Raw genomic sequence first — 12,280 nt, 5'->3', positions numbered from 1 at the left:
CCAGAACACCATCTACATACTGAGGTGAGAATACTCCCAATCAGGGAGAGAAATGAGATACTAACGAAACAGTTCCTGTTGAATACCCAGAAACTGGGGCATCCCAGCAGACATCTGATTGATGAGCCAACACCGCCAAGGGGCTTAAGGAGTCATCTCCGTAAGCATTATGGGAAAATACGGCACCTGAGAACTCAGCCGTATTAAGCAAAAAAACACAAGCAGGTCCTCAGTGAACTCCATAAATAGGCGTCGGACCTTTATGACAGGAATTGCCCGGTGAATCCAGTACTCAAAGGACAGTACCCAAAACTTGCGGAAGAGGAACGCATCTCCCCAGGGAAACGCGAGTCACTCTAGCTCAACTTCGTTCTGGATAGTGTAACAGGCTAAACTCTTACTTATACAGAATCAACCCCGAAATACAAAATGTATGCCCCGCTTGCAAAGTGTGCCCACATGACACCAACCATCTCTTTAATTGTAATGTGGAACCAACGCCTCTAACACCTCTTTCATTATGGTCCACCCCTGTTGAAACAGCAAGTTTCCTTGGACTCCCGTTAGAGGATATTGATGACAATTTGTGATCGGTCGCAGCTATTAGGTGGGGCGAATCACTGCTACAAAAACAACAACGCGAAGCCTAAGATTTTGCAGGGCTCTGCTTAAACCACAGGCATCACATAAGGGCTTTGGGGTTTCCGTGTCTCCTAAACCTAAACATATGATATTTTTGAATTGCACATTGTAATATCAGAAGGTTAAAGTTTGCTGGTAACCCGCTACATTTCCGGCCTATGACACCTGAATAGAATTAATCAATTTTGGACCAGTTAGAACTCTGCATTTTATTGAGTGTGTGGTTGCAAACATTTGTTAAGCAGTCTCAGTAGCGCGGCTTAGGCCAAACAACAAAACCGCCTACGATGGGAAAGGTTGGATTATTTCGTAACTACCTCCCCAATTGGGTAGCCCAAGTTGTGAGACAGGCTTCAAACACTTCAGGTAAACACATCGTCATTATCATTATCGCCAAAGCCGTTTTGGACTTTTCGAGCAAGTCACGCGAGTAACACTGTTTCGCGATAACTGACGCCAATTGGAGGCTCTAAGGGAGGTCAAGTCTTCCTCCACCTGCCTCTTAAAACTCAGTTGAGGTCTAACCCTTACTGCTGATGTGTACCTTCCAAGCTGATGTGTCTACTGAAATACTTTCTTGGCCAGAGTGTCTTCGTCCTATGGCATAGCATGACCTAGCCAGCGAAGCCTTTGGGCCTTTATTCGCTATCTTCATATCTGCGTAAAGTTCATCAATGTACCTCCTTCGATACTCGCCGTCGGTATCACGTACAGAAACATTAATATTCCGGAGAGCTTTTCTCCCAACACTCCAAGGTCCATCTTGTCTTCTCTCAACACCATTCATCAGAATAAGTAAAATAAAAATAAATAAATGTAAGGCGCGATAACCTCCGAAGAGATCTAAGGAGGAGGTCTCTTCCAATTTGCGTCGTGCTCTTCTTGATTTTCCCTACAAATTGGCCGGACGAGACCTACATGTTTTATGCCGACTTCGAACGGCATCTTTAAGGTTTTCACTGAGAGCTTTTCATGGCAGAAATACACCCGAAGCGCTTGCCAAACACTGCCGACCCCGCTTAGAAAAAGTTTCTTCTAATTTAAAAAACCTTATTTCTCAAATTTTGATGTCGCTTTGCCCGGGGTTTGAACCCAGGTCATACGGTGTGGTAGGCGGAGCACGCTACCATCATACCACGGTGGCTGTGGTGATTTTATGAGCGGGATATCAACACAACTTGCATGAAAAAAATACAAAGCATCGTTTTTATAAAAGTCATGGAAATCACTTTTCTGCTACCGAATACGGTAAATGTTTTAGGAACAAGAATTTTAGGGCATGCACTTGTTATATATAGACTGTTAACGCGGAATAACAAGAGTTCAATATTTCTTGAAAGAAGAGTCGAGATGGCATTGATGTGTTGGCACAGAGGCTACGTCCTCAAGTATTGTCCTTCACGCTAGTAAACTAAAGTCACGCCATCGTCATCACAGCTATTGCAGAAATAAAATCAAAATTCCTGGCTTCAGAGTTCAAGGATATTCAAGAGTTGCTCGTATAATTACACCCAACTCGATGCATATGGGGAAAGTGGATCCGACTATAACTTAAAATATACGTCACTATTTTTCTAGTATAGTTTCGTGCTATGAATAATGAGTTTTGATTTAATATAAGCGCTAATTGGTGACAGTAGATACATAGGATGACGTCGGAAAGCTTCAATCACAACAGACTGCCAATGATTTCGCAACTCGACTCTCACACCTGCTCTCTGAGAGCACAACTCATGCTGAAGGAATACAGGAGCAGTGGGTGCATATCTCCAAAGCAATTCGTACCGGCGGCCACGAAAAAACAACTGGTACGATGAAGAATGCCGCGTTGCAACTGAAAGAAAAGACGCTGCCTACAGGGCTACGTTAAAAGCGAGTGCGACAAGAGGAGTGTGTGAACGCTATCGTGAGTTGAAAAGGGAAGCGAGACGCCTTTTCAGGAAGAAAAAAGCAGAAGCAGAAAGGCGTGAGTGCGAGGAGCTTGAGCTGCTAGCCACCAGGAATAACGCCCGAAAATTTTACCAAAAAATACGGCGACAGACGGAAGGTTTTTAGACCGGGGCAAACTCCTGTGGGAACTAAAACGGCGACCTTGTAACTGATGTCCAGAGAGTGCTTAGACAATGGAGGGAATACTTCTCTGCTCTCCTAAATGGAGGCAGCAATTCACCGCGCAGAGATGAAGAACCCGATCCCGCAATCGATGATGATGGAATATATGTCCCCCCGCTCGATTATGACGAAGTTAGAATAGCAATAACCAGATTGAAAAACAACAAGGCCGTGGACGCTGATGGATTGCCTGCGGAGCTATTCAAGTACGGCGGCGAGGAGTTGGTAAGGCGCATGCAGTAAATTCTTAGCAAAATATTGGCGGACGAGTGCATGCCCGACGGTTGGAATCTAAGTGTTCTTTGCCCAGTCCACAAGAAGGGGGATACTGCAAAATGCACCAACTGTCGTGGAATCAGCTTTCTTAATATCGCATATAAGGTCCTTTCAAGTGTATTGTGCGAAAGATTGAAGCCCACCTTGAACCGGCTGATTGGACCTTAACAGTGCGGCTTCAGACCTGGTAAATCTACCATCGACCAGATTTTCACAATGCGCCAAATCTTGGAAAAAACCTGTGAAAAGAGAATCGGCACACATCACCTCTTCGTCGACTTTAAAGCCGCCTTCGACAGCACGAAAAGGAGCTGCCTATATGCCGCTATGTCTGAATTTGGTTTCCCCGCAAAACTTATACGGCTGTGCAAAATGACGTGGAGTAACACCATCAGCTCAGTCAGAATTGGGAAGGACCTCCCCGAGCCCTTCGAAAATAAACGAGGTTTCCGGCAGGGTGACTCCCTATGGTGCGATTTCTTTAATTTGATGCTGGAGAAAATTATACTAGCTGCAGAACTTAACCGCACTGGAGCAATATACTATAAAAGCGTGCAATTACTGGCATATGCTGATGACATTGATATCATCGGCCTAAACACCCGCGCTGTTAGTTCTGCTTACTCCAAACTGGAAAAAGAAGCAGTAAAGATGGGTTTGATGGTGAATGAGGACAAAACGAAGTACCTGCTGTCATCGAACAAAGAGTCAGCGCATACGCGCCTTGGCAACCACGCTACTGTTGGCAGCCATAATTTCGAAATAGTAAAAGACTTCGTTTATTTGGGAACCAGCATCAATACTAGCAACAACATCAGCACTGAAATCCAGCGAAGAATCAATCTTGCCAATAAATGCTACTTTGGACTAGGTAGGCAATTGAAAAGTAAAGTCCTCTCTCGACGAACGAAAATCATACTCTACGAGTCACTTATCGTACCCGTCCTGCTACATGGGGCAGAAGCATGGACCATGACAACAGCAGATGAAGTGGCTTTGGGAGTGTTCGAGAGAAAAGTTCTTCGAAAGATTTATGGGCCTCTATGCGTTGGCGATGGCGAGTACCGAAGAAGATTTAATGATGAGCTGTACGAGCTATACGCAGACGTCAACATAGTCCAGCGAATTAAAACGCAGCGGCTGCGCTGGCTAGGCCATGTTATGCGAATGAATGATGATGCTCCGGCCAAGAAAGTGTTTCTATCGGAACCCGCCTATGGAAGCAGAGGTAGAGGGCGGCCCCCACTCCGTTGGAATGACCAGGTGGAAAACGATTTAAACTCCCTTGGTGTGACCAATTGGCGCCGGTTGGCGGAGCGAAGGAGCCACTGGCGCGCCTTGTTGGACGGCCATAGCCGTTTAGACGGTTAAGCGCCAATTAAGTAAGTAAGATACATGGGATACCGGCTGTTTCATCTACTAGTCGCTTCTTATTTGATTTGATACGTCTCTTCTTGATGATGAACCCGATGGATAATAGGTTTCTTTAAGTCGGAGCAAAGTGACAGTTGGATTAATCTTAGCTGGACGACTATACGAAGTAGGAAGCATGTCTATGGGTATAAATCGAGTCATCGGTCGGCTAGTAGTAACTAATCTGTTATTTAGAGGAGTGCACTGATAAATTCCCAGACAACTACATTTTGATAATCATTTTTCAAAAGAAGTTCTGAAAAAACTGAAACATAAACTTACACGCAAGTAGCCCCAACTTGGTAACCCATGCAACACGCACGCGCAAATGCAGCCTATAAAATCACTGGAAATTACATTAAGCACAATTCACAAGAACAAAACGACTCACAAAAAAGATTCAAAAGTCAAAATCAGCAGTTTCTTCAAACATGTCACTTTTGTTCTACTTCATTTAAACTTTTTTTTTTTTGGTTTTCGCTGCTTTTGCATTGCTACTGTTTTTCAAATTTTTGGTGCGATATTGAGTGACAGGAGCAGTAACTGTGATTCTCCCGCTGTGACTCGATTAATTTGAAACAATTCAACTTCGCGTTCTTAAGCAAAGCTTTTGGCGCAAGGAATAAAAAGCTTGTATGGGTACTTCTGTGTATTTGTATGGACGGCAGCAGAGCCATTGTTGACATTCAGAAGCCAAAGTTGTGAAATGCTAAATATGTGAAGTGACAAGCAGTCAGCTGCTTTGAATATAGAGGGAGCTATGTACATACTTACGCTGCCAAAACTGTCTCTTAGCGGGAGATAATCGTAACAGCTATGAAAATATTGGAATACCTACTTACCTGGTCGTGTTATAAAATGTCACCAACAAAATTTTTATATAAAAAAATAATATTAATTAAAATATTTGGTAACAATGCGTATGAAATCAGGATTTAGTTACGCTTCTTTAGAAAATATGTATTTAATTTAGTTTTGGTTCGCTATTGAATTATACGGTAAATGTGAGAATGTTGCAAATAGATGCCAGGGCTCTACGTTCGTTGCGCAGCAGGGTGCGGGAAGCCTTTTTTATGAATCTATCAAACATGTGCGAAAGCACCTCAACGTCGAATTCGTTTTTCTGTATATTGCAATGACTAAGCACGAAAATTAAACCACACATTGTCGACTGGTTAGATCATGCCCCACTTTCTAAAATGCTCAACCAAACGCGATGTTGTCTTTATGTGTATGAGAGATGTGAGTGCAATAGTAGATCTATATAAACCTTTAAACATTCTGGGAGTGCTCATAATTTAGAATCCAATATGATCATATGACTTCGATATGATGAAACATTTGAGTTTTTACCTAGAGCGTTTAGCAGTCAAAGGAACTTCAGAACAGACATTCATATTTTATTTTGGAAAAATTTTCATTCAAATAAAATTTGAATATTGTAACGAATTTAGGGAAATTCCGCTTATTTGAAACCTTCTGCTAATGTTCGAATCGCTAAACTATTGAATAAATTACTCCAATATTCAGTGTTGCAAAACTGGGCTTTATTTATATTACTTTGGGAGTAGTACTCCACAATTATACTTCACAACCAATAGCGTGCTTAAATCAAAACTGATTACTGATTACTCAGCTTGCACTGTTTTTATACTCTCCGTTGCTTTGTTCGCATACATCTTTCTCCTAAGGTCTAGACGTTTCACCTTCTAGAACTTTGTTATCTCCTGCTTGATTTGTAGTTTATAGCCATGTGCGTGCGTATGTGTGAGTAACAGCTTCGGCTGATGACTACATCTGTGTGTATGATATAGCTCTTCGTCGCCTTCTACATAAGTGTTGCTAGCTTTAATGTGTACACGCGCCTAAGAGTGGCTGCTTCATGTTTTTGTTGTCGCGTGATTATTTACTAACAGCTTAGTGATGCTAATATTCGTCACAATATAATCATAACTTTTCTTGCTCTTCCCTTTGAATGGATGGTGTGTCGAGCCTTTGTGTGTTTTCGATTATCCCTGGCGCCAAATGTCATACTTTCCAACAGAGCTTCCCAATATGCTACCCCATCGACTAATTGACTTGTTCGTTGCACTCGATTAGTGACAGATTCGACTATTCGAATAGTTATTTTGTTATTTTTTATGGGTTCTGCGATTCGTAAAGACGTCGTAGAGTGAATGAAAGCTATCTGAAGCCCTTTAACGCTTCTGGAACTCAGTTTGGAGCAAAAAATTGATCTCTTTAATTTTTACAACAAAAGATTTAGTGAATGCAATTTTTAAATTTTATTTTTTTATCAGATAAATTTATTTTGGAAACTATAAATAATCGAATAAGGAAAGTTAGTCGATTGCATGCTATACTGAATTTTATTACCGGATAGTCGATCTTCAATCAATGCAAAAGTTGCTACTCGACTAGTTGATTAGCCGATTACTCGATTGTAAACAATACCCCTATTTAAACACCTCGATGATGTTAAAAATTCTAATATCTCAGACTCAAAATTTGTTCAATGTTACCACTTTTCTATCTATTATCGATCAATCGGAAGTCACAGCATCGACATCTCAAGCATATGCCTACAAAAGTTTACTATAAATTCGCGGACTACTCGTAGCGCGGAGTCTGAGTTTGACTCTAACCGATTCAAGAACACCTTTGCCATTCACATTAACACTGTTCACACATAGATACTACTATCGAGCCAGTCCGATTGGTAGAAAGTTGCCCATACTCGTCCTGTTTCCCATTTGCAGCGAGAGTAAAATGTTGCCACTCAATGAGTCTCCTAATGTGAAGGGTTGCAGTGGTGGTAATAAAAAAGGGAACTTATATGAATACAATCGCTTGTACGATAAAACTATAACTTTACAGATAATAACTAAAGAAAAAAGTTCGAAGGAAATCATCTGCAAAAATGAATATCAAATTTGTCTAGATAAAAAGCATTTTGCAACCACAAATGACATGACCCAAAGGCAGTCAAATTAGGAAGAAACTGAGGAGGGCTCAAGTATATTAGTCGGTGAGCGCGTATATCGGTAGCTGGCATTTTAGCCAATCTGCAGCCATAATTGCAAATTCCTTCGTATTTGATGGAGTTGTGGCTATGGGATTGTGGAACTCGTGAGTTCAGCAGTCCGACGATAAAGGAAATTAAGTGAGTTCGTTTTAAAAACAATTTGGACATTGCGTGTTTGTTAAAATCTTGCATTAAATTTTGTTGTTGTTGTTGTAGCTCCTTCTTGGTGCTTATTCTTCTTTTAAGTTGGCTATTTTTATACCATTCAAGAAAATGGAATGGTTTAGATAAAAAAAACTCTTGGTTTGAAGTGGAAAAGGACTGTGGAGAAAGAGAAGAAAAGGTGGATATGGACCCAGCAAAGATAGATCAAAATGATAAGGACAACGAGTTGAGTAAATAATCCAGATTTTATGCTCCGCACTCATCTTAGATGTATTGGACTTTGGGACTAATAATTTCGGCTTACCACTGAGCTTTCTCATCCTCAGATTAGGTCATAAGGTGCTTCATACATGGCGAGGGGTACCCCGTGAAGCTTGCTTATGTGAAATCAGATGCAGATGCATATATTGAAATCACTACTTGTCTTTGAGCGATTGTCTCTTCATTGTTAATGGAGTGTCAACGAAACATAGACTGGCAGTTTTTAATACGATTTTTTCAGCCTCCATGTAGCCAATTTTGCAACTTCTCCGATATGAGATAAAGTAGCTTGCAGTACTTTTAAGCTAAGAGCCGACTTAGTTGATCTTCTCTTATTTAGATGAGTTTTGTTTGTAGGGAAGAGATCGAGGCACCATAGAGATAGAAGTAGAAGAAGGGATAGAGGGAAAGTGGAGGTATCATAGGGGTAGAGGTAGAGGTATGATAGAGGAAGAAGAAAATGATGCGGGGGAAGGCGAAATAGAAGGAGAAGAAATAGAACGAGAGGAATAACGGGAGAGAGTGCAGGGGTAAGAGGTGAAGGCGAAGGAAAACGAGAAAAAGAAAAAGAATTAGATATAAAAAGACAAAGAAAGAGATTTAGTGAAAGAAGGAGATGAAGAAGAACGAAAAGGATAGAGACGTGAGGGGGTGATGGGTGATGGGGAGGGAGTTGAGAAGAAGAGGGAGATGCAAGGGCGGAAGGAGAATAAAGAAAAAGAAGAAAGAGGAAGATTGGGAGGTGGAGATAAGAGGTGAGAGGGGTTAGGGGAGAGTGTGGGAGAAGGAGACTTTTTGGCACAACTCTTCATCATCAAAGGCATAAGATCATCATTCTAACCGAAAACAGGCTATCTGAGAGTTTTCTTACTTGTGACAAAGAAGAGCTGCAGTAGTAACCAATTTAATGTGATCGGTAGCTGCAAACACTGTTGCTTATTGTCAGTAAATCGCTCCCCTTCGACAGATCTTCGCATATTGGTATTTGCGTCAACATTGATTTTCGCTCAAAACAACACGACAACAGTGCAAATCTACTTGCCACATGCTGTTGTTGCAACATATCTACCCAGCTACTCTTACCATTGTATTCACACATCATCACAACAGCAACAACAAACTCATTAAGCTGCATTGCATTGTTGCTACTTGAAAATCTGTCGCTCGCAGGGATTGCAATCAACGCTCGTTTCCAAGCTACATCAGCTGAGAATTTTGCTTTTTGTGTGCCTTTGTTGTGTGTGAATGTTGCTACAACAAAAACAACAACAAGCTACCGCAAAACCGTCGAAAAGTTGCGTGCCCATAGGTATTCTGTGTAATTGCGCACCAATTGCCCTCACACACACACACAGACAACAAAATCAATAGTGAAGATTACACAAATAATTCAGTTTGTTAGTCTACTCCGTATGTTAGCTGTTGCTCCTGCGTCTGCTCCTGCGGTTCAATGCTTTTGTGATTCAACTTTTTTTTTTCATTTTTGAAATCTACGGAAACATGAAATTGTTTAGAAATGCATTTTACGTCAATCTGAACGAATTCTGATTTTTAAATTATTAACAACATGCAATCGTTAAATAATTTTTCTTGCTCAGTTTTTTTTTTGCTTGCTTCCCTTGTTCGTCCTTCATTTCATGTCCAGTTTAGCACGCAAAGTGTGGTAAGTAAGCGCAAGCGAAGCGTAGCAGTTTGAGAAGTACAAGCGACTTAAAGACAAGCTGCACTGAATGAGGTAAGGTCACACTCTAAGGTGCAGAAAAAAAGATTGAACGGACATCATGTGAATCGATTGAAAAATTAAGCAGAAGAATTAGGCGAGGTGTATTATCGATATATGTACATATCTCAGATTTTGCTCTAGGTTAGGTTAAGTTGGTTGGGCTCGTGATACTACTGAAAAGAGTTAGAGCCCTTCTTACTTCAAATATTTAAAGATTTGAACCGATTTGTCCGCCTTATGTAGCATAGAGTCTACTCGTTTTTAAAAAATCATAAAATTTTCTGATGACGTTTCGTGTGTGTGTTGAATAGAAGTAGGTGTCCATACTTTCTTTCGTCTCCTTGTCCCCATAACTCTGGTCGAAGTCATTCATTAGTATTTCAATGCGTTCATTTTGCAGTATCATCAGAAAAATACCGGTTAATTTTAAAATCAATGAGTCTAGGGATAGATGACTAAGGTTTATTATGAACCTATTTGGATTCTCACTGATGCAGAGCCCAGTTTGTCTAGATTTATGTATCGTGAGTTGCAGTATCGAACGCACATTACTTTTCTCAAAGAAATCAAATTTGAACCAGGGCTTGCACGTAGTAAGAGGGGGTGCGATATCAGAGGCGTAGTGATGTTTTCATGCGCCCGGGGAAAATATTTTTTTGGCGCAGAAATCAATATTTCCCCGAAAACAGTTATAATAAAAATACAAATTATCCAGGAAGTTCTGCTGTGCGAACCGTTTGGCGCCCCCCTGTGAGTAGCGCCCGGTGCAAGATGCCTCCCCCACCTTACCTCCCTCTCACTACGCCACTGCGCGATTTTCTTTGTTGTTTTAACCAGCAAAACACTCATCGAAAGGCTTTGGGAGTTTTGTGGATATAGACTGTCCCTTGTCGGATATGAAGCCGGTACGCTCCGGTCTACCAGGAACCCGACTACTTCGGCTACCATTTTTTTCACCAATCGCACCTTCAAATCAATCACACTTTTATCGCCTCCCCTTCAACTGGGTTGCCTCGTTTTGTGATCTTTTTCCCAAGTTCGTCGACGGCACAATTTCCCCGTTGTGGTTTGGGACTTAGGAACATCAATGCTGTGGTAGCCATTTGGTGAGCTCAAATAAATTTCTGACAAATGAAAGGGAAGAACTAGAGGCAGTCGGACGGGAAAAAAGGAAAAGAAGAGAAAGGGTAGGGAGAGGAAAGGCGGTTGAGAAGCAGGAGCAGGAAGAAGAAGTGCAGGGGGATGGAGCGAAAGAGGAAGACTTACAGCCTACTTGTGAACAGATGCCCCTCTAGATAGCTAAGTTGGCGTCAGACGGACATTATCCTTTGTAAGATGATGAAGTTCGCTTGTCTAAGTGTTAACATCAGGTACAGGGATTAACTTCTTCGGAACATTAAGGCTCTTAAACTAATTATTAGGGCTTTGACAATGGATGTGTACAATGGATGTGCAGGCAATGCGTCTAATCAAACTGCATAATCACATTTGTACCAGCTGCATTAAAGATGCCGAGGCAAAATCATTCAGTGAATTCATTCCAATCTTCTTAGCTTTATCAGGACACTTTAAAATTATATCGTATATGACTTCCACGAATCTCAAGAAAACGTTCTTGAAGTAGGTGTCAGTGCTAAGTGATTGGGAGATGATGTCAATTGGGTACTTAATGAGGTATTACAACCCACCATTCTGGTGCCCATGTTAACTTGAAGATGAGTAGCAAAGTATTCTATTGACGGTAAGAGATCCAGCTCAATCAATCGCAGTTATGTCATTACTATTTAAGTCTCGGTATTATGGACACTAGCTTAGCTCCGTATACATGAATTCGTATACCAAACCTCTTAACCCAGATCAGACATCGAAGCTAATTAGTCCTCTTCTGTACGAAGCGAATGTGGCCGCTTTCTGAACGTTGGCATAACTACGTGGAAAAATTGACGGAGGGGCATCCATAGCCTTAGTTAAAATGGAATTGTAGGAGATGGTGAATACTAATAACAGTACCTTTCCAATAATTCAACGTCCAGTTAAGAAAGTTTGTGATTTTGATAGGTCAAGTACAGCAAATGTAATCTACTGGCAGGTTTTGTCTTGTGCTTATGGATTTGTGATGGAGCTATGTACCTCCCGATATTGTTATGCCACGGGAAGGGCAAAGCTTTATAGCTTCATAGCTTCCGCAACCCAATTGTCAACCTGATCTACGCGAGGGGAATCCTGTTACAACTATGAATGTTTCATACACATATTTTGAAGGCGGGACTCTGGTGACCCCAAGTTCCTTATGGAACTAGGTGGTGGGGGAGGATGGTCTAGATGGTTTAATGTAGTCATATTAATCACTACTGAGATGGTCGGGCTAGTATCTTAATGGTGCTTGTTACCGGAAGGTGCCGGATCTATATCCGGTAAAGGACCATCAAGATCGTGAGCACTTTCCAAAACCTTCGGGGAGTGTCATTATCGCTAATACAACAACAACAACAACAACCGGAACCCCCAGCGGGTTAGAGGGTTAGAATATACCCGCGGTAGGTATGCCTGTCGTAAGAGGCGACTAAAATACCGGATTCAAGGGGTTTGTGTAGCGCAGCCCTTTCAGGTTGCTTCTCGAAAACCAATTGTCAACCTCACCTATTCTTGGCGAATACTGTTTC

General features: G+C 41.5%; 1 protein-coding gene across 1 annotated transcript; it reads left to right on the top strand.

Moving 5' to 3' along the window:
- Positions 1-3,402: 3,402 nt before the first annotated feature.
- LOC137252697 (uncharacterized) lies at positions 3,403-7,871 on the top strand. Its single transcript, XM_067788744.1, has 3 exons — positions 3,403-3,881; positions 4,803-4,862; positions 7,739-7,871. The coding sequence occupies exons 1-3, from the start codon at positions 3,403-3,405 to the stop codon at positions 7,869-7,871; spliced, it is 672 nt and encodes a 223-aa protein (XP_067644845.1).
- The last annotated feature ends 4,409 nt before the right edge of the window (positions 7,872-12,280 follow it).

Source organism: Eurosta solidaginis, chromosome 5 (assembly GCF_040869045.1).
Source record: "Eurosta solidaginis isolate ZX-2024a chromosome 5, ASM4086904v1, whole genome shotgun sequence".
NCBI lineage: Eukaryota > Metazoa > Arthropoda > Insecta > Diptera > Tephritidae > Eurosta > Eurosta solidaginis.
This window is presented reverse-complemented; position numbering and strand designations above follow the sequence as displayed.